Consider the following 23,560-nt stretch of genomic DNA (forward strand, 5'->3'; position numbering starts at 1 on the left):
GCTGGAGCTGTTGGGAAGGCGTTCTAAAGCTCGTCGGGGACCAGCGGGCTGCGCTTGGGTTCCTCTACCTTTTGGTGGGCGACCAACGTTCGGCTCCCCTATTTTAAAACATGCGTATGTGCAGCAGTGCCACGTTCCGCTGGCCGGCCGAGCAGCGACCCGGCATCAGCACCTCTGCGCGACGCGGCGACCGGTGGCGGCCGCACTGCCTGTGCGCATCGCAGGCCGCTGCACAGAGCTTGTTTCTGCCTGTCCAAATGTGAAAACGAAGTTCCACATTCGAGGATGGGGATGATGGTGGGTTGAAAAATTGTGCTAGGAATTGTGACTAGCGCTGGTAGTGAAAGCGGCGAACCAATATATGTGCAACTTCCCTGCACCCGAGAAACAAGTCGGCCAAGAGTCGTCGGGGGTGAACCCCTTCTAAAGGTCGCCGGGAGCGGACCTGTTGCGTTTATACTTTGCTCAGGCTCTCCTATTCTAAGGAAAGATTGCGCGAGTCCTCCATTCACCAGAGGACCTTCTAGCCCGTATTTGAACGGGAACAGAATGAGATCTTCAGGCCGAGCGGTCCCCGCAGCGCCGGCACTTCCGAATATGATGTCATCTGCCGCCAGCCAATCGCGAAAGGCAGCCAGGGCTCTCACCGTGCCCGCGGGCAGGGGTCGTTTGTTTTGACGAAAAAATATGGTTTGGGTGTATTTACACATAAAATAAACATGTTTTTTCGAATTCAGCGTCAGGAAAACCATAAGGGAATGCATGCCCCCAACAAAATTTTTGAAAAGCTCTTCACCAGCCCTTTAAGCAGAAACACTCGAATACGCCGGCGGGTGGGAAGTACTCGATCTGCAATTTAGACTCGGTGCATAAAATTACAGTCAATTGAACCCCATGCCAGCGGAATCATCACACGGTATACCGCCGTATTGTGCGTGTATAGAGCAGCAAAGTTATTCCAATGACACGAATGCGTGCCACTTTTTTTTTTTTTTTTGCCGGAGAACTTTTTACACAAATAGCTTCAATTTTTCTCTGAGTCACGCTTCTTGCAACCCCTTACGGACCATACTTTACGTGTCTCGGCGTCCACTATACATAATGCAAGGATTAACACACATGTATATCAAACCACCCCTGTTCTTGCGCCCGTATGGAACAAAAACTCGGGGACTTGGAAAAATTCATAAAAAATACAGACAGGTGTTGGAGCCTTTATATTTTGAGATGTCTTGTACTGCCGTTGTGAATATGTTTCCCCGGCAATGCGTTTGTGCTTCTAGGCGAATGTGAAGCCGACATTAAGGAGTACTGACACAAAATTTTGAAGGCGAGATAACTACGGAGATAGATTGGTGTGAACACACATACATCTGCAAAATATCAGCGACAAATATAGCCTAGAACATATATTTAAAATCAATTTTAAAGTGTGCGTAACGCAACCGAACAGCCAGCGAGAGAGAAAACAGAGGAGGTCCTTGCGGGATCGACATCTACTTGGATGTGGAGTAAATAAACAACATCCAAATGCGTCACGGGTTCGTGCAAGCCGCTTCCGCACTGCCAGCGTTTCTCGCCGGCTCGCCGCTCCGATCGGAGGTCGGTGCTCTCGAGCTACAAACGATATCGTTGGCTCGTCGGACAGCTGGCCGCGACCTAAGTTCTACGGCGATTCCAGGCAGTGTATTTTTATTGCTCTTCATTACACTGTGCGCGAAAACGCGCCGGACAGGCGCACTGAGGCAGCCGCTTAGACCACCAGCAAGGTCGCTGTGAGGGCGGCGGCGCGGCCGCGATGACGAAGGCAGGCGCAGAGTGATAGCCTGTTACCGCTCCACTAAGCGGGACTCATGGCACACAGAAAGCTCTGAATATAAGAAAGGGGGTAATGATGTGACGGCAAATTGCATTAAAAATCGTAATCTACCAGAGTGGCAATCGAATATCCACCGCAGTGTTAAGCCTAACATCTGTACGCGGACCCGCAGGCCTGCCGGCTGCTCCCAGCGCGCGTCCCCCACCCACTGTCTCGAGCGTCGCGCGTCGTTCTCTAGCCGCGGCAGAAATATGCACTCGCAGCGCCTGCATCACGTCCATTGTTGGTTTTTTATTAAGCAGCCGAGGAAATCCGTACGTAGAGGCATTAGCAGAAACTGCCGGTGACGACGCGGAATCGACAATGCCACGGCAGCTCTGCTCTGTAATGTCATCCCGACACTCACGTGGCAGCTTTATTTATACCAAGTCGAGGCTTTCGCGGCACCCGCTGAAACACGTGATAAATAGGCTATTATCGCAACAAAAGAAAACAAGATGCAAATTTTGTGTGTCAGTGCCCCTTTAAAGGAGCCATGAAGAGAAAATACAAGTTGGGTTTATTAGAAAGACTGCTTAGTCCCGATAACAATGATACCAATATCATCGCAATCTTCGAAAAAATAACGGAGATATTAACGAAAACGTGTGAAGCCGTGGCGACCCCCTAGCCAATTTCCCGCAACTTTTCTATGACGTCACGGAACCTTGTTTGTGCAATTGGCGCCCCCCTAACTGACCTGTCGCGACGACACATGACTGGACGTCTGTAATGGGGCCTCTAGTTCCATTTTACCGCATCACTTGAATGCTAACGTGCAGTTAACGGACTGAAAATTATGTTTTATTGTTGGCCCGTATGACGTCAATCTCGCTCATAACACGTCACTGTGGCGCAAAATTTGAAAGTTATTAAATACTTCTTGCTTTTTTTTTCGTTAAAAAAACATCTTTTGGGGCTGCAATGGAGCTGAGTGAGATACTGTATCCTAGTTCTTTCAAATTAAACCAAGTTGTATTTTCTCTTCATGGCTCCTTTAAGGAGATCGGTGTAAGCTTGGTCTTTGTAAGATGGCTTTCCCACACTCCTGTTACGCAGTGAAGCATAACCGCGTACGGAGGAAGTGTGGTTACAGCCCCACTTCATACTCTTATCCACCGCCGCCGCCTCTTTCCCACGCGGCATGGATAAGCGAACGGTGTGGATAAACCGGATGTCTGCAACGGCTTAGTGCCCGTCAACGCTTACTACAAGTCGGCAGAACTTGCTACACGGAACAGGACTGAATGCCTTCCTATGAACCCGCCTTCTCACTCCAACTTTAGTCTTAATGCTTTCATCGCTATCTATGGTTTCTAAGCGCCTTTTATTTTCATACCCCCTCGCTCCGTTTTCCTGCCTTTGCATCTCCTTACATGTACCTCATGGCAAATTTCACGAGAAAAAAAACTTTACCATCCCTTGAAAGAAAGAAAGTTGGTAGCACGAAAGATTTCAAACATCAACACTGTGCCAAAAGTGCGTAAAAAAAAGTGTCCAAACTTCGTTGAAAGTGCGCCCAGTCGATCGTCAAACTTTCAAAGGCCCACATCACAAACGAATAAAAAACTCGTACGACAATTTTTCGCACGCATCTGACGGATTGATTGATTGTAGGGTTTAACACGCCGACGCAACGCAGGCGATGAGGCACGCCGTAGTCGAGGGCTTGGGATTAATTTTGACCACCTGGGGATCTTTAACGTGCACCGAAATCTCGTACACACGGGCGTTTTCGCTTTTCGCCTCCGTCAGAAAAGCGGCCGCCGCGGCCGGGAATCGAACCCGCGACCTTGTGCTCAGCAGCGCAACGCCTTAGCCACTGAGCCACCGCGCCGGGACAAGTAAACGTATCTAAATCGATCGATCTAAATGTATACCGATACGTGGTCACTGGTTTATGAGATAAAGGTATACTATTGTACATCAACCCTTCTTCATGATTGGTGCGTATATTTCTCTTATGTAGAAGCATTCCTTTTTTGCGAGTTTCAGTAACCCTTTTGACACAATAGAAGCGCGGTTTCACGCACGTGCCGTGTGTTCAGAGACCCTATCGGAGCTTTTCATTCGACCAACCGGTCTATGGGGAAATGCATCAGTTTCTCGACAAGACGCCATTGGTCCCCCACTAAGAAAGCTTTCGCTTCGAAAGTTTAGTGCCATTCCACTCTACACAGGTGGATGGCCGGCGGAGCCATTTGCGTGTTATTTGTTAGCCCCTAACTTCCGCTGAAATCACGCCGTCGCACCGGAGAAGCGAAGCCACGTTTACGTCGTGCGTTTTCCACCTCACGGTATTCGGGATCCCAATGGACGTCGCGCTTACGCTTAGCGTCCGCAGCCCGACTATCGTCGGTGGTCTTCTTCTGGCGCGTTCACGCCCTTTGCCTTCTATTTTTTTTTTTTTTATTTGGGTGGACATCACTGTGCAACACACAATGTGGGAAAGCCAACTAACAAATACCAAGCTTACACCGATTTCTTTAAAGTCAGCTTCACTTCTAAGCACGCATGCATTGCGGGGAGGACACTTTCTCGGGGGCAATATGCGCCATTGTCTATCAAAATATGAAGTGCCGGAAGCGAACAGGTGGCCAGGGGGAGAGCGTATTCCGAAGTGAGGGAAAAGGAGCTGATTTTTTAAAGTCTAGCTTGCAAAAAAAAAAAAAAAAACACACAGGGGAGATAGCCTATAACAACTCCGCTGTAAAACAAGCTTATTAGCGGTGTGCAGCTAGCCCTACAATATTTGTTTCTGTTTGTTTGTTTCTCTGATACAAAAATTGTTTACAGTAGACTCGCGATAATTCAAACTCTGATAATTCGTACTTTCAGCTAATTCAAACAAAATTCAAATTTTTGGTTGGCCCGCTATCCTTTCAATGAATTTAAAGCCGCTTAATTCGAACTCCGCCATTCGGTTAATTCGTACTTTTTGCGTGTCTATATTGAAAAATATATACAGCTTTCCTGCAACTATTTGAAAATTTGCGTGCTTATATAATCATAACAGTCGAAAAATGAAAAATAACCGCCCCAAGCCTTCAAGGAAAAGGGCGTTGCTAGTAAACAAATGTTTGAAACGAAGCACAAGTACGGTAGACCATGACGTTTCTCAACTTTCTAGCCTTATTTACCGTTTTCACGATGTGAAATAGAAACCAAAGCAACGAACGGGTCTCAAAAAACGTCTAAACATGATTGACTGCCTACACAACTGTCGAAGCGGTCAAAACCACACGGGCCACTGTAGCAAAACCAAAAATAAAAATGCACAATCACGCATTTGCGTGTCGCGTGTCAGCAAAAAAGTAAAAGAGAAACGACACTGCGGTTACGAAAGTGACGCGCACGGCTTCGGCTTGTGGACCTAACGCCTCTGCTTTCTGTTTATTTTGTGCAGTAAGGGTTTTTAATTAAAAGGGCTTAGAAATTTAAAAATGTGATAAAAATAAATGCCTAATCATAACGTGGGTTGTCACCTTGCGCATATTCATATATATATGAGAACTTGTGATAATTCAAACTTTGGATAATTTAAACAAAATCCTGGGGTCTCTTTGAGTCTGAATTATCGCGAGTCGACCGTATGTGCTTTATTATGCGGCTCTATAGAGAGACAGACGTGCTTGAAACATCCCAGGCTGGAATTTTCAACCTCAAACATTCGAATCAAGACAATGGTGCTGTCCCAAACAATGCCAGGTGTGGACGCGATTACGCGTTTACGTCGTCCACGCACCCTTCTCTCGACGCATTGTACGTTGTACCCACTGTAACTCCAACACTAGGGTGGGCATCAAAGACTCGAACATTCCCTCGCAGGTTGCAGACACAGATGAGGACGAAGAAGACAGCGGCGTGGGTGGTGGCATCGTGGTAAGGCATCCTTCCACTCACTATACGCCGGTGTTAATGTAGAGTTGGAAAAGCACTACTGACGAGCGGAACGGACAAAGCGAATTCCTCTCCAAGCACGTTTCGAGCTTGGCACGTGCAGTTCGTCCAGGTGTTGGGCCTCCTTCTATTGCCGCGAGCGATATTTTTCGTTCCGTATGCTTCTACTTTTTGCCAAGTTAATTTTCCGCTTCCTCTGGCCGCACGTCCATCCCTGTGTCTCAGTGACGTCCCAAGATGAGAGAGTGGGAGCCTGCCTTAATTCCTAAGCGATCTGTGGCATTTCTAGACTACTTACAAAGTAGTAAGGCCTTGTTATTGCAAAATTGCCTTATTCGAATTCCTTTTCCCAACTCACTGAAAGAAGTACAAATGAGCCCCACTTAAGTATACCGCTTAAAGGAAGCCAGTTACTTCTCTCGGGGGCACCGTTGCAAGCCCATTCCCCCAGCAGCAATTTTTACAGAAAGTGTAATTTGCGAGAGGAGAGGGTGCAGTGCGGTGACGATTTCACGTTGAGTTTCCCCAGTGATAAGCTGTAGAATGGTTGTGTTGCTCTTACACATCCGCTTCCGAGAGGTCTGGAAGGTGATACACTCACCCTGGGGAAGTGGCACAATGAACAAAAATTGCGTTGACGCTTTGGATTCTTGTTCGATCACCAACTGCGATTGGCTGGACTGAATATGGGCTAACAGCTGCTCCACGTGTAGACAACCATTTCTCTGCGTTTATATTGAAGCAACCCCCATCGTTGTGGAAGAAATTTGCTGTAAAAACAAAAACAGACTGTAATATATGTCACATGCGAGTTCTTGCATAGGATTGAACCGATAACGGGCTACATAATTATATAGCTAACCTTCCACCTCGGTAAGAGGATGGACATTATCTTGCTACTTTGCTAAGTAGCAAAGTACTTTGCTATATTGCTAAGTAGCAACTACTTTAAAATTTGCTATATTGCTAAGAGGATGGACATAATCTTGCCACCGCACCAGCATTGGCTATGGGTGGCGAGAAATACACCACTGAGGTACATATAACTCGTTCTTGGTTCAAACATATGCGAAAACTCACATGTGACATATATTGCAATTTGTTGTTTTTGTTTTTACAGCAAATTTCTTCCACGACGTACGATGAGGGTGCTCCCAAAGGCAGAGCAAAGGAGTGGTCCATAAGATACCAGTGGCCATCATAGCTTCTGAGGCTTGTGGAGGTGTATAGTAACTTACCAGACCTACCAAGCTTTCATAATCACGAAACCATCCTCACGCAGTATGTCCCCCTGACCACCGAGGTTGCCGACATCGTCCCACAAGAAAATGCCGGGACGTCCGACGACACTCCGCCAGAACCTGCCAAGGCAGTGGACCCCGGTGATGGCAATGACAAACTGGGACCTCGCAACGCCACTGTTTAGACAATCTCCATGGCAGCATGTAGCATCTTTGTGACACGCTCGTCGTCTTCTCTGAGCATAGTTCATCGCGACCAGCCAATGCAAACAAAAGCTTCACTATTTTCTCCGTATACCGCTCGCAAATATAATATTTATTAGGGAGAAGCTTTTACAAATTACAATGTTTTGAATGCCAGCATATTAAAGCGAAACCACTTTTCGTTCAACCTGTATTGCCGTATTTACCCGATTTAACGCGCCCCCGATTCTAACGCGCACCCGATTTTCCCGGCAAAAAAAAAAAAAAAAAAACCGAAAAAACTTGCACCTCCGATTGTAACGCGCACGGAACTTTGTGAGCAAGAAAAACGAATGCGAGAGAAACGGGCGATTTATTTCTCGAAGTAATGTCACTCATCTCACTCCTCGTCGCTCTCCGCTGACCACAACATCTCGTCCTTGGTGCCGTCAAGCGCGTTCGCAATGCCACACTTCATAACGGACGTTCAACCATGGTCGATGGGATCGTGGCCCACGCCTCGCACACCAATCCTGCGAGCTTCTCCAGAGGCGCACGCTCGTTTTGAACGCGTGAGAGACGCTGCTGCCGCTGCTGTTATCGATCGCGCAAGTGGAACGATTTGACGGTTTGTGTGAACGCCGATAGAAATTAAAGCTTAGGCGCCTATGCTTCCTGCGTCCGAAAAATCGTTGCTGAAAGCCACTAAAAGCTTTGGCGCCATCTAGAGATGGCGATGGCCATGGGCGGGACAAAATTTCCGTTTTGGCAGTTTCGGTTTCGTATCCGATTCTAACGCGCATGCGATTTTTCGACCTATTTTTCCGGAAAAAAGGTGCGCGTTAGAATCAGGTAATTATGGTACTAAATTTCGGGATTTTTCTGGCCGAAAGCTCCGTGGGAACATTTCTGTCGACAAGGGGAGTTGTCGGTTTCAAAGCGATCTTTTGTCAGATTATGTTCCAAAGACCAAAAGCCTTTCACCAAATATTATAATGTTGCTAAACGTAAATCACCGATCAGGAAATACCCAATCAGCCAACTTTTCCATCCTCAAACATACTGCGCAACCATGTGGTCGTACGTTTATTTCGCCAAGTGTTAGACTGTGCTTTTCAGCCACTGATCGTCTCCAGCAACAGACTGAGGGTAGGGCAGCGCTTTTCAGCGCATGGAAGAAATAAAAAAATATAAAAAGTACCTCGGGCCTACGTATTTTGATACAAAAATCTTTTCTCAGCAATCACCCTGGACACTTCTGGCAGCATCCTTACTGCGGCGCCACTTACCGAAATATGCCTACACCCGAAGCCGAAGCCCTGGCCATCGCCCATGCCATTACTACACATCGAAATCAGCCTTATCTCATCATCATTAGCGATTCACAGCAAGCCTGCAGTGCCGCCTTTACCAGGCCGGTCTCGCCCCACAGCTTAAGCCTTACCCATGCTACACTGCCTGCCTCCGGACCTAGAATCAAGTGAACATTGTCTGGACTCCCGGCCATGCCGGCCTAATTGGGAATGAAGCGGCTCATGCCGCAGCCCACGATCTGCACTACCGGGCACTCCCAACTTAAGGGCCGACACCGGGTGCTACCCTCCCCTTGATTCCACCTTCTGTTCCATACTTTCCAACTACAGACACACACGAAGAATATAGCCCCCGCCCCACCCCTCCCTCCCTTTCAACACACCACGTCACCCTTTACCGCTGCCTGCAAAATGAAACCACTGAAACTTCCATAATCACCCCATCTCGCCGTCCCTTTTCCCTTACAACTGCCCGCACTGTCACATATACCTCTCACCACTTACCTTGTTTTCTCTTGTCCTCACCACCTTAACCCCATCCCATCCCCGAACCTGGGCAGGCCGAGCTGACCAGCCCAGCACCGGAGCAACAGCAAGCCCTGGTGCAACGAGCTATGGACGCAGCTCGCGGCCTCCTGGACTCAGGAGGCTGGGCACATCCTGGTGTGCACAATAGAAGTTTATTCCTTCCAGCAATGCATTTGTGTTTAGAGGTGAAGCCCGACTTTAGCATGGTCCTTCTAAGCTGGCTTTCCCACATTGCATGTTGCAGAGCATGCCGCGTGCTCTCCAGTGGCTACCTGCGCGGAGCACTACAGCCAGCGCCATGATTGGCATAGCCACACTATAATAAAACATCATTGTCTCTATCCAACGATCGTATGTCTTAAATATGTGACGCAGATATCACACCACCGTCCTCATAATTCAACATAGCGAATCCACAATATAGCCATCGGCCATACCATGCTGGCCGTGCTCAGATTTTTGTCCGGAAACTTCAATGTAGCAAATCCCCAACATAGCAAATGTCACCGGAGCACCAGCTTCGCCAGAGTTCACTTCACAAGGTGAAAGCAGCTAGGGCTCGGATTTTTCAGGATTTAAGTTCCAATAAGAATGCTCTGCAGTAAAAAAAAATTTTCGGAATTTAATATCTGCTGGATGTGGTTCGGACAAGCAACGTAAAGGCAACACAAATAGCAAGATGTTTTGTCACGCCCTGGCTAATCTATACAGGAAGCTCCACAATGATCAATACCTTTGCAGGGGCTTCCTAACACTTTCAGCCCCAATTTTTTTATTTCACGCGAAAATGGCTTTTTTGCATGTTTTCGTACAGCTGTGGACCTCAGAAGAACAGAAATGAAAAATTACGCCAATACTGCAAGTATTTATTAATGTACAGGCCCGATAATTAGGTGATTTGGCAATTAAAATATTTATTTCTTGTAAAAAAATATATTTTTTCTTTTTGTCGTGAAAACATTTTGACAAACCGGAATTTTCGTTTCCTTGCCCACTCTGTCATCATACGCTGTGTCCACTGAAGCTTTTTATGTTTCATATCGTCCAGCCCCATGGTGATGTCTATCGCAAGAGCCAGCCTTGAACCCCCCTCGCAAAGAAAACTAGCAGTTTGTTCTTAAGGCGATAGAGAATACAATGTGTTGTGTCGTCAAATAACGACGCCATGGCCAAACGGGCAAAGGAATAAACATGTACATTACTAGACCCTTCTAACCTGGGAAGCAATGTGCACAGCAGCTCTTCTAATGTTCGTCTGGTGAAGGATTTAATGGGGTAGCCCCTCACCTTAAAGCCACAATTTTCATTTTTCACACAACCAAGCTTCAAAAATCTGGCTTTTCAGACGCGCAAACACGAGATAAACCACAAAGAGGAAACTCGCACCAGTGGCATGCCAGAGTTCTGCTACCAGAAGCCAAAATGAGGCCCTTTCTCAAGTTCCCATTTTTCGACCCAAAATGAGCACAATTGCAACACCACTTGCGATGCAGGAGTCTGGATGAAATGACACTTATGCAATGATGAATTCCAGCTTTCACCACCAACAATAGCTTCCTTGTACCGTCTAACCCACGTAACATTTTGCAGCACTCTGGAACTGCTGCACTTACCCGTTGTCCCAATACATGGAGCTCCACTCTACTTGGTGCCATAACAACTAAGGCTCCGAACCGCCAAGTTCAGCCTCCAACTTGGGCAACAAAATGATGACTCACACAGAACAGTAAAAATTTTATTTGTTGACCAGAAACAAGAATTCCTCCACAAGTGCGTGGAGATACCAGGCGCTTACAAGTGAAGCAGATCTTTGGCAGTGATCTGTTGGCAGTGTTGCTGCCTTGTTCTGGCGGTAGGACAATGTTTTGTGAATGACTAGGTGCTGCATTTGCTGTTACACATAGGTGAAGCCTGCACCATTAAAGCCATGTGAAACTGGCCAAGAAAAAGTCGCAAATATTGCAAGATCTGACAATGCTTGCCTGATAGAGAGGGATAGGCTGAACCCAGTGAAGAGTTCCCTAGCTGAAACTGTTTTTATTCTTTCTCACAAATACTGGCTATGCATAAAGAATCAACCGTCAACACGATTGTACAATTTTCCTTGAAAACATATGAGAAGGCATGAGTGAAGCAATCAGCAAAAGTGCGGAGTACATATGGTTACTATCACAGCATCATATGAAAGTTCATGGTGTGCAAGAAGAACATGACAAAGTGGTGTGCTCATTCCCTAGAAATTAAAAAGCACACAAAATTCCCTGTTGGGCTGCACAGCGATAGCACGGGGAACAGTTTCCTCACTTCTTAATGACGTTGACTTGTGGATTCAACCTCGGTTATCACAGTATGGCTACCCAAATTAGGACACATCTGCATTTGTACTTTGGTAACCTTTCAACTATTGGTAGTCAAATGAATATCCGCCCTCACTGGCTGCCAGCAAGCTTACACAACATCACCGGAGGTAAAAAAGGTATTTTTGACACTGACATAAGGTGTTTATTAAATGTTTTTCACTTCGGGCAAGAAACATTCACACGACAAATCTCAATCGGTTTGTTCCCTTTGGCAGCAACTTGAAACGCGGGCCACTGTATCGAACACCGAATAATGATGCTCCCTAAAATGATCTTTGTTGCGATACAGCACCTCTTGTGGTATGAGATTGTACAAGTGCTCGCCACAGAAGAACACATTCACGCCTCATGTTCCATCAAAATTAAATTGATTTATGTCACGTAATTAAAACTTGAACGCGAATGATGACTACTTAAAAACACGATTGAACTTAAAAATGACTGAAGTAGCGGTATCATCTCCGCTGAAGGCGTGGCAGCTTGGAAGTCTGTGCTGGCCATTCAGAGGGTGTCCGCGGACAGTCTCCTCAGGGCTGCCCTGGAAAAGAGCAGAGGACACATGCTCTAGGAAAATGTTTCGCACATACCGTATTTGCGCGGTTCTAACGCACCTCCAATGGTAACGTGCGGGTAAGTTCGCAAAAAAAAATTTGAAAACACCTCCTGCACCGCTCATTTACACTTACTGCAACGTTCATAAGATTGCTTATCCAGCTGCTGCTGGAAATTAAGTTATAGCGGGGAACGTTGCAAGAGTTTGCGATTTAAAGTAGGTTGATCTTCGTAATTCTGGACGTGACGGGCAGCTGCACAAAAATGTGTGCAACAGCTGACCAAGGTATGCCATTCAGGAGTTAGTGCGCCTATGTTCAGTCATGTGGTGTTGATGGATTGTTTTTGTTGGATTGAGTTGGATTTTGGGGGGACTTCATGTCCGTTCCGTGTGGCAACGCCGCTGTCCGCTTTAAAGCCTAATTCGGTTTTGAGCCCAATTGTAACGCGCACACAAATATTAAGGCTACCTTTCAGCAAAAAAGGGTGCGTGTTAGAATTGTGAAAATACAGTACTCGCCTTGGAAACAAGCGACAGCAACTTCAAGCATCCATTTATTTAACCGTTTGTGGGGGCTTAACGCGCCAAAGCTACACCTAAACTTTGAGGCTTGCCATTGTGGATGTATGATATCCAGATCAATTTTGACCACCTGGGCATTTTGTAATGTGGCTCAAAATCTCGACACATGAGCACTTTCGCTTCTTGCCTTCATCTGAAAAACGACCACTGTGGCCGGAATCGAACACGTATGCTTGCGTTCAGCAGCACGCCTTGGCCACTGAACAGCAGGGCGAAATTATCGTCGTTACAGAAGAATCGGGTATGGCACAACTTTTTCAGACCCCTTCCTTTTTTTCAACATTGTGATCTTGAGTGTTACCAGCTTATTGAAATAATCAGACCCACACTCACACTGCAGTTTTGCCACGGTTGTATGTATGCAGGGTTTTTATGAAACCAAGATTGCACATAACTCAACTACCTTTCTAAGGTTAAGCATCATCATCAACCAGGCAAAGTCCTTCAGGAAGGAGGACCCTGCCATGTTTCTCCAGTGAAATCCTGTTCCATTGAGAGTACAAACCCGCCAGTACCTGCACACACCCAGTGCCATTTGCTGGTTAGCGTTAATTGAGCACTACTGTTTTGAGCAAGTGCTAAACAAAGGCCCTGATATTTAGCCTCTGCAGTTTAATGGTAGGGCCATGGGATTTGGCACCAACGACCTGAGTTCCAGCCCCAGCAGTGCCGACATTTTTGCAAGGACCATGTTTCTTTCCATGGTAAAATGTTCTGGCTCAGTTCTGCAGATTACCTTTGTGAATAGGGGTGGCTTGGTTTTTAACCACCCTGCATCACGCCAGCAGTGCCTAGCAGTGCCTGGCCTGGCCTGTATCTCGAAACAGAATACTGCATTCCTCCAGTCATTTCCTACTCCATTCATCGCCTCCGAATTTCCTTATTTCCCCTGCCCATCGAGTTAACTATCTTCTAGTTGTCTTCTAGTTCTAGTGTTGTCCCTGGGAAGCCCCTCTGTTACACTGGTGTCCCACTGATGTTCAGTTCTCCTCCGTGCATGCCCAGCCCGGATCAACTGCTTTCTCTTATTTATTTATTTATTTATTTATTTATTAATTTCAATGTTGCCATATCCTAGGCACGGCCGCTCGATGGAAACTAGGTCCGGCCTGCCGAACGCGCCTCTCCGCCGGTGACGGCGCTAGTTTCCCTTTCCGCCGCAGCGTCAGTCGTGGCGCTAATCATCGGGGAAAGAAGAGCGGCGGCTGTGTCCGGCGGCGGTGTCCATGCGGCGGCGGTGTCCATGCGGTGCGAGTTGTTTGTGAGCACACTAGAGGCATTTTTTTTACCTGAACTGGTGCAGATTAGTGCAGTGTCGTGCAGACCAGTGCAGAGTGCGACTGGGGATATCAATTAGTAAAAAAATGAACATATGCTGCACTGCTTGCACCAGGTTGGACCAGTGCAGCCAGTTCAGGTAACAAAAATGCCTCTACTGACGGCCGAAGTAGAGTGTACTAGAAGTTTTAGAGTGGCCCGAGCGGCGGCCTCTCCCATTGCTCCGCCGGGTCGACTTTGGCGCAGAAAATAAAACCGGTATAGCGGCGGCGCTGCTGTCGTCAACAACTGAACAGCCGGCGCTCCCCGGCACCAGCTCCCAGCCTGCGCGCGGCAATATTTGCGTTGCTCGCTGCGGTGTTTTGCGCTTGCGAAGCTGATTTATTTTGGATTATGAGGTTTAACGCGCCGGCGGTACACAGGCGATGAGGCAAGCGCTACTGGAGGGCTCCGGATTAATTTTGACCACCTGGGGATCTTTAACGTGCGCCGAAATCTCGAAGACACGGGCGTTTTTCGTTTTTATCCTCCATCACAAAAGCAGCCGCCGTGGCCGGGGATCGATCCTGCGCCTTTGGTTAGCTGGCTTAGAAAGTAGACGCAGAAACGTTATGACTCCGCTTGAGCAAACTTTAAACTAGTACGACCCGCCATAAAATGATCGACCTCCCCTCCTCCGTCCGTCCCCCCCCCCCACCCCAACGATACTTTCTCATTTTGTATGCGTTTTCTGAAAACGTTAATTGTTGATATACAGTAATCTCTCGTTAACTCAAAGTCGTAAAATTAGCTGAAAATTTTCAGATAAGCGCGGAGTTTCGAGTTAAATCAAATGCAGAAAATTTGTAGCCAGGTCCCTGAAATAACAGCTATATATATAGTGCTGCTAAGAAAAGCACTATTGCACAGGGGAGATTTCGTAATAAAGGCAAAATAATTCGCAAGAAAAAGAAACTTTTATTATTGCAGAAGAAAGAAACAGCTGTGTTGCGCTCGGCTGATTCGCGTTCGCATCTGCATCCAAGAAAAGCGTACCCGAGAATTCTCAACGCATCGCATGAATTGGTGGTCGCCACCGCTACATTCTACCTTGTTACAAAGCAGACGCAGCATGTATGTTGTTCCTGCTGTTGTAGGCACTTCTGGAGGCTCCTCCTCGTCCGCATGATCAGCTGCGTCGTCCACAGCTATCTTATGCGCCAAACAGCATTAATTCCGGTAACGGGGACGCGTAGTCCGCGTAAACTTGCACCTCACGACCGCGTTCGGCGAGTAGTGGGAGTAATCATTCGAACGGGGACCTTATCAGCTGCCTACAGCGGACTTTGCCTTGTGTCCTCTCTGCCAGTATTTCGAGACATCCGTGGTCCTCCGAAAAAACGTTTTGAGATAAAGCGGGCAAATGCGCACCGCCTATGGGAGGTAAACACGGTGAGAAAAAGTTTCGAGAAGATATTTTGAGATATTGCAGAGTTAGAGTTAACGAGGAATTAATTTGACGGACAGGCACCAGGAATGTTCTTCCCTTCCCCTTCTTGACCGCGCATGAAGCAAAAGCGGCGGGGCGCACAATCTATGCTGCAAAAAGTTTACTGTGTTTTACGTTCCTATTTGGAACGAAAATACCAAAAGCCTTCTTCTGGGATACCCCTACCGTTGATGCGTGTACTGTCGTTAGTGGGCTTATTTTATTAACCTACTTTGTCGCATGCACTTGGTAAGAAAGTGTGTACTGAAAACGAAGTGCCAAGTCTGCGGGACCAACTACTGCTTCCTGCATGCCAGGGCACGATGCCGCTGTGTTTACTACCTCTTGTAATTTGGGGGGACTTCTGAATCCTTCCGCGCATTTTTTAAAGTTTATTAGCGATCTCTAGGACGTTTTTACCGGTTGCTTCAGCGACAATGCAAGCAGCGACAATGCAGCGATGGTGCAAGCCGCATTAATCCTTCCGACCACGGCTGCTCGATGGATCCCACCGAGGGGCCGTGTTCCAACCGTGTTGCTTGCCCGGGTTATTCCGGTTCCACTCTCCTGAAGTTAACATGTACGGATTACTAACACTGGAAGCTGAGCTAATTCGTTGCTGTTCTCCTGAAGTTAACATGTACGGATTACTAAAACTGGAAGCTGAGCTAATTCGTTGCTGTTCAAAATGAAACACGACAAGCAGTGCAAATGCTAGACGACATAGAATCACGCAGAAATACACAAGTTCTCACTCGCACGCAGTTTTTATTACATCTTTGAATACACACCCAAGCGGCCTTTCAGACTTCACACAACAAATTTCACACATACGGGACACTCGATCGCACATGCGAAATCAAACCACGATTCAAACGAAATATGGAAAGAAGAAAGCAAACCACAAACACATTACCGATAGCACGCAGGTGTTTGTCTAGCAAAACAATCAGGTTCGCAGCGCATCTCAGCATTTTACGTCCCTGTTTAACGAGTAAATAACTGGTTTACTAAGTGATGTGGCCAACTATTTCTCCGCATTTGGGGACACGTAGTTCGGGGCAAAATTACCGTGCCTGAATTCAAACATGAGACAGCACTGGTGCTGCTGAGCCTGTGCTTGGCCATGTTAAAACACGGCCGTTTTAACATTGTCCTTCAATTAGCATATGGTGAATGGCAGCTTAACAGAATTTTATTTTCCAGCACAAACGGGCTGCAGTGTTCAAACCGAATTGGCATTGTAACATCTACAGTCATATTCCCGAACATCGCGGGAACTGGGTCGCGGGAGCGGTCGCATCGCTTTCGTCCTTTTAAACCGTGAGCAAGAATTACTTACCGCCGTCAAACAGATGAAATTCTTAGATGTTGAAGGCATGTCTTTGCCGTAAATTGTGGTGTTATTATTTTCCAGATACGCATGTTACAACGCGAGTGAACGACGTTTGAAGGAACGATGACCGTCGGTATTCCGTAGGCGCCCCGAAGCGACCGCCGCGGGAGCTGTCACCGATGCGTGGCGCCCCCGCCGAAAGTAGCGGCGGCAACTGACAACTCCGCTCTCACGCCGCCGCCCATTGCCGGCGCGTGAATGAGCAGGCCGGACCTAGTTTCCATCGAGCGGCCGTGTCCTAGGTTACTGTTTTTTGAATACTTTTGCGAGTAACCTGATATTGCACAAAAAATATTTTTGTGGATTTCTGTATGTCTCTGCCTTCAGCTTCTGGCATCTCATGGCGTACAGCACACTCTGCCCTGGTGTAGATCGCCCAGAACACTCCCAATCGAAGAAGCACACCTCTCCATCAAGTGAACGCCCACCACACAAGTGCCCACCCCACGTCGTCCACCCACCGTGCGAGGAGAGGCCCTTGATGTGGCCCAGCACCAGGGCCACGATGGAATGGAAGGCCATGCCCGAGAAGCCGTGCTGCAGGGAGTGCACGTGCTCCACGTGGCGCCAAATCTCCGGCCTGCACCAAAACCGACAAGGAGGGGCTGGCGTCACGGCAGGGGCATGGCATCGGTACACGCCTAATATAGCACTACAATGGCATACCACCAGACACTGCTGGGGAAAGGGCTCATCTAGTTACGACTGCAGGGAAATCTGAAATTGCTTAGAGTGTAACGCAGGGGGAAAAAAGGCCTTCAGCTCAGCTCAGCCCTACACAAGCACTCATGAAGGGCGACCACGGCTAGTACTGAAAACAGCTGCGAAAGCTGTGTTGAGTACTAGCTGCTCATCTAAGATCAGAATCCCTGCTTTTTGTACATGGTTTGTGGTAATTTGGTTCGAGTGACACAATAAAATAAAAGGAATTGCAGAAAACAGGAAACTAGGTGCAAGTATATACAAGATGTTTAGCTCTCAAAGCAAAGCTTTCTACGACTCACTGATGCTGATGTACTTCCGCCAAACTTCACTGCAGGGAAGCCACCTTTACACAATGGGTTTCCACCAAGACTCATCAACCATACCAACACTAGGCAGCGGGAAACCTTTATGTACAAAACACCATATGGCATAGCACTGGAAGACACATTTGCATTGAAATAGAATGATGATGAACATTCCATCATCGTATTCGGGTTGCTGAGGATTTCCTTTCCTTTAGGTTCAGAGTGCGGGCACTGGCTTTGGACTTTGCCAGTCTGCATTCGGGACTTTGACTGTGACTCCATTTGCATAGAGAAAGCTTTGCATTTTGACCATATTTATCTTAAGGGGCTTTGATAAATCCTGGGATACTTTGTAAGTTTCTAAAAAATCCAAGGGCGCAACTAAAATTACCAGCCAGCCAATTTTTTCTCTTGCAATTTTTTTCTCTTAGGGATTTCCCCTAAATCTGGTCGATTCTCTTGCACACAACTGACACAGCTTTTTTGAAGTTTCTTCAATTCTTTCCCTCAGTAGAAAGTGGAGCAAGAGGTAAAGGCTGGAGGCTCTTGCTCCACACATCATAAAGACGTAACCAAAATTGGTGTGTTTCACTGTTCAAGCCTTTAAGGAGGGAGCACTGCTCTTGGGATATCTGTGTTTAACCAACATGTTTGAAGGTATTCATGTTCATTGTGTCACATTGTGAGCACAAATGCACAGTGAGCTATTGCCTATGCATCCCAGCTTCAAGTTACATAACCCATTTGCTTTCTGCCCAAATTTTGATAGTGTACCCTCTAGATACTTAACTACTTTACATCTTTCTGAGCTGTAGAAGGACCAGATAGTGAAACCCCACCACTGTAGTAATTTTAGAGTTGTTACTGCCAAAGCTTTAATTATTTAAGATATCAGGTCGGGTAAGAATAACACTAACATTTTAAACTTTGCAAAACATTGCTAAAGCAACAGCAGATATTCTATTTTTGTGGCTTCACAGCACATTCAATTTATAAGCTTTTGGAAGCAACACAAATGACATGTACATTGCAAAATATTGTGGAAAAAATTGTTTCTGATAGAACAAGACAAAAAGTTCTCTAAACAAGGTCACAAAAGGCCCATCCACAGAAACAACAAAATCACGGATTGACATCGTTGCGTGTGTAGTGCGGCACACGGTGCCACCGGTTCCCAACTTTCGCCTGTGAACCGCAGACAACTCAACTGACAAGGCGAAGCGTCTTTGCAGTCCGGCAAAGAAAATATGGCAAAGTGCTACAATTTTATCGTGCACAAACCTGGGTATTCTAGCAACAAAGTCACTCTTCTTCTCAGAAAAACAGGAGCATCACGATAGGTCATTACAGTGGTACGGCGGCCTACATACCACCGAATTCGGACACAAAGCTGCTCTGACAGCCCCGACTGCAACATTGGAAATGGCTTGACAGGACTCCCAAGGTGGGACAATGCTGCCGAACAGTTCTTGGGCAAGTTGCAGTAGCGGAAGACTCCTGTATTGCTATCAATATTTTCTGTACCCCTAAATTTTTCTTATATAACTGGCCACCAAGAATGTGCGTTTAGCGTTTGGCCAGAGCCACTGCCATGCGACTGCTGTATTTACTCGCATAATGATCACACTTTTTTTTCGAAAAATATGATGCAAAGTTAGGGGTGCGATCATTACGCAGCGCAGTAGTGATCGCACAGGCAGCGCAGTAATTTTTTACAAGTTTAAAAGGATTAACGTTCTGTGCCAAGCGTTCTCATGTTTTCGCAACCATAAGTGAAATTCGCAAGTCTTGAAGACCAATGAGCAACAATGCAGGAGGAGCAAATTCTGTCGTGTACGATTTTACAAACACTCGGTACAGTATTGTCACGGCTTCGCGTCATTGCACTCCGAAGCACCTACCGCGGTCATGCCACAGGTCGTAGTGCATTGGTCGCGGCCGTCATACGAAGAGCGACGCGAACATGGAGGTCCTAACCGGCCCCCGAACGACGCGATCTAAATAGGCCGGTCGAGGTGGAAGCAAATCCCGGACATGGATGCGTAGTCCACCCCGAGAAGGTGACAAAGTCGCAGCTTCTGCTGATGATGATAACAAGAGTGGGTATTGCCCTTTCGTGGCGGTGCAAGGTGGCACAGTGTTGTTTTAATGGATATTCCCTTTTTTTTTCGAAAATCAAAATATTTTCCGTAAAATTTCGGGCAAGATTCGTAAAATCGTAAGACTGGTCGAAATTCATACATTTTACGGAAAATTCGGAAGAGTTGGCAGGTATGCACCTTGCCACCTTAGGGCATGCCAATATTAAACTTCCAACAAGAAATCGCTGTGAGTTAAGTTGAGTATTTTTAAACGCGAATGTCTGCTTTCAGGGATGCAAGCAGGGTAAACCGTGACCTTTAATATACACGAATTTTAGCACGTGTTTGTAAAGCAAGTTAGTTTTCCGGCATACCTAAGATCTTGCGAAGAAAAGCCAAACCAAGCGTGTGCCCCACAAAGCAATGCTGGTGAAAAATGCACGTGCCATGCCGCAGGGCTAACTTCTTTTTTATTCGTGAATTTTGAAACATCAGTGCAGTTCTGAACACTAAAACTGCACTGTGAACCGAACTGAACGGTAACACTAGCCGTGAAGTGTTCAAAGTCCCGCATGCTTGCCTGCCTGCAGTTTTCCGAAGCGGTAACCAGATGGAGCGATTTTCTCAAGCACTGTGACACTGACTCGTAGCTGTTCTTCCCCATCGCTTACTGAGGCTGCCATGTGGCAAGAGTGACTGCGTGAGTGATCGCGCCAGTGATGCAGAAAAGTGACGTCAACATTGCCGCACTGTACACAGCAAATGTGCTTGTTGTTGAGCGAGAACGTTACCAAAATAAATGTGGGAGCAAATGGGCAGCAAGCTCCTCTTGCGTGTATTCATCCGAAAATAGACAAAGAAACCATAGCAGAGAGCTGAGAGCCGTGCTTCTCTACGATACACAGTGCCGCTTGCCCCCTTCCTGTCATTCTCTTAAAAGCTAGAAGCTGCACCCCTTCAACAGCTCACCCACTGGCTAGTCGCAAGCGATGTTGCCTGGTGAGCCAGAACTGAGCAAAGTCACGAACAATTCTCTCCATCGTGAGAAGTAGGCCGCTGTTTGTTGCACCACCTTCCATTTTCCGCGAAAAATTGCTTCACGTGGTTTACATGTGGTTAGCACTTCAGCTGTACAGAAAATGAGCCCGCACTATGTGGCAAGCAAGACAAAACGTTACTGCAAATAGAGTCTCGGACCACCAGGGGCTGCAGACGACCAAATAGATGGCTCGAGTGGCCAATAAGGCTCACCCCTCTCCCTCTTTCCACCAGAGAGAGAGAGAGGGAGAGAGAGAGAGAGAGAGAGAGAGAGAGAGAGAGAGAGAGAGAGAGAGAGAGAGAGAGAGAGAGAGAGAGAGAGAGAGAGAGAGAGAGAGCAGGAAAGCCACAACACACTCACTCAGGGCAGGTGGGCAGCTGCTCCCTCACCATGGCCACCACTCGGGCCATTTTGGCCTGGACCTGGAATGCAGCAAAGCACACGGTGAGTGGTGAACTGCATGAAAAAGGTCCTGTCCCTGCTACCATTGAAACAGACAGTAAGGACACTTTGCTGTGGTTCTTGGCAGGCTTCTTGGCATAAGTGGTGTTGAAAGGCCTAGCCTTTATCTTTTCGAAGATCTGGAAACAGTGAGTGACAACGCCGGAGGTCATCCACTGGCTGTCCATTGTGCTTATGAGCAACTTTGGCATCGAAAATGCAAGGTGGAGTGGAGGGGAAAAAAAAAAAAAAAAAAAAGCCTTTTTTTTTTTGCATTCATTCTTTTAGGCGCCAAGAAACGCAGACTTGCTCGCAAAACACGCACAGTAAAGCTGCTTTGGCAGTTTGTGAGACCGTGTAGAAACATCTGACGCAGAAGGAAAAAAGACAAAATAAAGACTGTCTCTCTAAGTGGTGTTGGTTTGAGTGATGATAAACAGAGAATGACTGAGAGGTAAGCTGCGATGTGATTGTATTCACGCATGTTTTGTGGATAGTGTGGATTTTCACAGCTCCTGCAACATACATCACAAGTGGTCCACACTGCAAAAGGAACTTTTCCCATCTCTTTTCCACTGACGATGTTGGGCGTCACGTGTAGCCCACGTATGCGTCCCCCCCCCCCTCACCTTGTCCCCATCCAGGGAGCGCTCACTGCCCGGGCCTGTGGCACGCAGCTGCAGAACTCCACCGGACGGCTCCGTGAACCGGTGCAGCTCCCGGCCCCAGTCCTGCCGGTGGTCCCCTGCGTGCGTGGAGCACACCTCAGTCCAGACCGAACGAGGGACTGCTCTAGGGACTGCCCACTCACCCCGTCACTTCACTCGGCTCTCATGCTCTGCTGCGCGACTGCCATTGTAGACAAGCTTTGCCACATTAATGGGCAAGCACGCAGCAGTCCCTCCCCGATGACCGTGGAGCAGAAAAAAATGCGTTCCGGAATACATTGCCTGGCTTCTTTGCAACCACTAGGAAATTAGCCATACAGTGGCCACAGCTTCCCTGCTTTCAAACGAGGCAAAGCAAAGATAATGGCGAGCTTTGTGCACGAGATGCTGCACTTCATACATTACCGTCAAACCTTGCTGTAACGAAACTACGTGGGCAGCAATAATTTATCCCTTATACCTAAACAGCTGGATCTACAAATGGAGGGATGAGCCTATCCAGCAGGCACTTACCACATGCAATGAAAAGAAGCCAAAGAGTTCCATTTTCAGATGTGCCGTGTGATACTGCATTTTCAGGCATATAACCCACACAACATCTTTATGTTGCAGCCACAGAGAAAAAAATACCGTCACATAGGTGTCGCATGATACACCAAGTAATGCCATGGACCTTTCAGTCAAGTGGGGAGTTTTTGGAGAGGCTTTGACTGTGCACGCTAGAGCTGGAGCATTATGTTCAGCCACGCAGAGAGCTACAACCCTCGCTACAACCAAACTGCAAAAAGTGCCACTAAAATCGACTATGACAAAACTAAACTGTGAATTTGTTGATTACATTTTATAATTGACTATATCACTTTTCTAAACCAAACTGATTGCAGCCATGGGTGCAGCTTGCCAACAAACAGTGCTTCAACAGATCACCAGAACCCCAGCAATGAAATACTGCACAGTGAAAGCTCGTTCATTCAAACTTCAATAATTCCAAATCGGGGATAACTCGAACAATACAATTTGGTCCGGCCAAGTCTCCATACAAGCCTATGTATTGAAAAGCTTGTTAAATTGACCGTGAGAGGTTTCTGCCACAGATGTTAAATCACGTAAAAGCAACAGTAAACTGCCACAGCGGATGTTTTGGAAGATGTATACATCGATGTGGACACGGGGATGGAATGTTGCCTGCCTCTTCTTCCAAGTTTGAAGAAAGCGGAGAGGAGGCCTTCTGCTACATTAGCCGATTAGAGAAAAAAAAAAGCCAGCTTTCACCCCTTCAAGCATAAAAGGCCGGTTTCATTCACAGCCTTTATCAGGCATTCAACTGCATACATGCTCTAATGCTCGATCCACAATCGCATTGTACGGCTTCTGTGCCTCACTTTGGTTAGTTCACACTTTCAACACATAATTTGAACTGAGGTGCTGTCCCCTTGAAGTTCACGCCAATGAGGGGGCACAACAAGCTGAGAGCAGAGCACTGAGAGCCCACTGAGCACAGGACACAAGTGCAGTCACTTGGTACGCCAAGAGCAACTAACTAGCTACAAAACTGACTGCAGCCCTATGGCTCAATGTTTACCGCTTGCTTTTCTAAGCCTCGCGTGGAGAAAAACAGTCGTCCTTTTGGGTTACTTCGAGATGCTCAAAGCCAACAACAG

The 23,560-nt window shown here is 47.1% G+C and overlaps 1 protein-coding gene across 3 annotated transcripts in view; it reads right to left on the bottom strand.

Annotated features, from left to right (window-relative positions):
* Positions 1–10,744: 10,744 nt before the first annotated feature.
* The window catches only part of LOC144147304 (uncharacterized), a 36,274-nt gene continuing 23,458 nt past the window's right edge, over positions 10,745–23,560 (bottom strand). For all 3 annotated transcript variants that reach the window (XM_077679403.1, XM_077679401.1, XM_077679402.1), the window contains 4 exons: positions 21,861–21,976; positions 21,151–21,212; positions 17,122–17,240; positions 10,745–11,921 (listed from right to left, as the gene is read on the bottom strand). In XM_077679403.1, the coding sequence (XP_077535529.1) occupies positions 11,911–11,921; positions 17,122–17,240; positions 21,151–21,212; positions 21,861–21,976 (308 nt within the window). In that variant the 3' untranslated portion in view covers positions 10,745–11,910. The remainder of the gene's footprint in view (positions 11,922–17,121; positions 17,241–21,150; positions 21,213–21,860; positions 21,977–23,560) is intronic.

Source organism: Haemaphysalis longicornis, unplaced genomic scaffold (assembly GCF_048455015.1).
Source record: "Haemaphysalis longicornis isolate Haplotype H1 unplaced genomic scaffold, Haemaphysalis longicornis Haplotype H1 scaffold_7, whole genome shotgun sequence".
Classification (NCBI taxonomy): Eukaryota; Metazoa; Arthropoda; class Arachnida; order Ixodida; family Ixodidae; genus Haemaphysalis; species Haemaphysalis longicornis.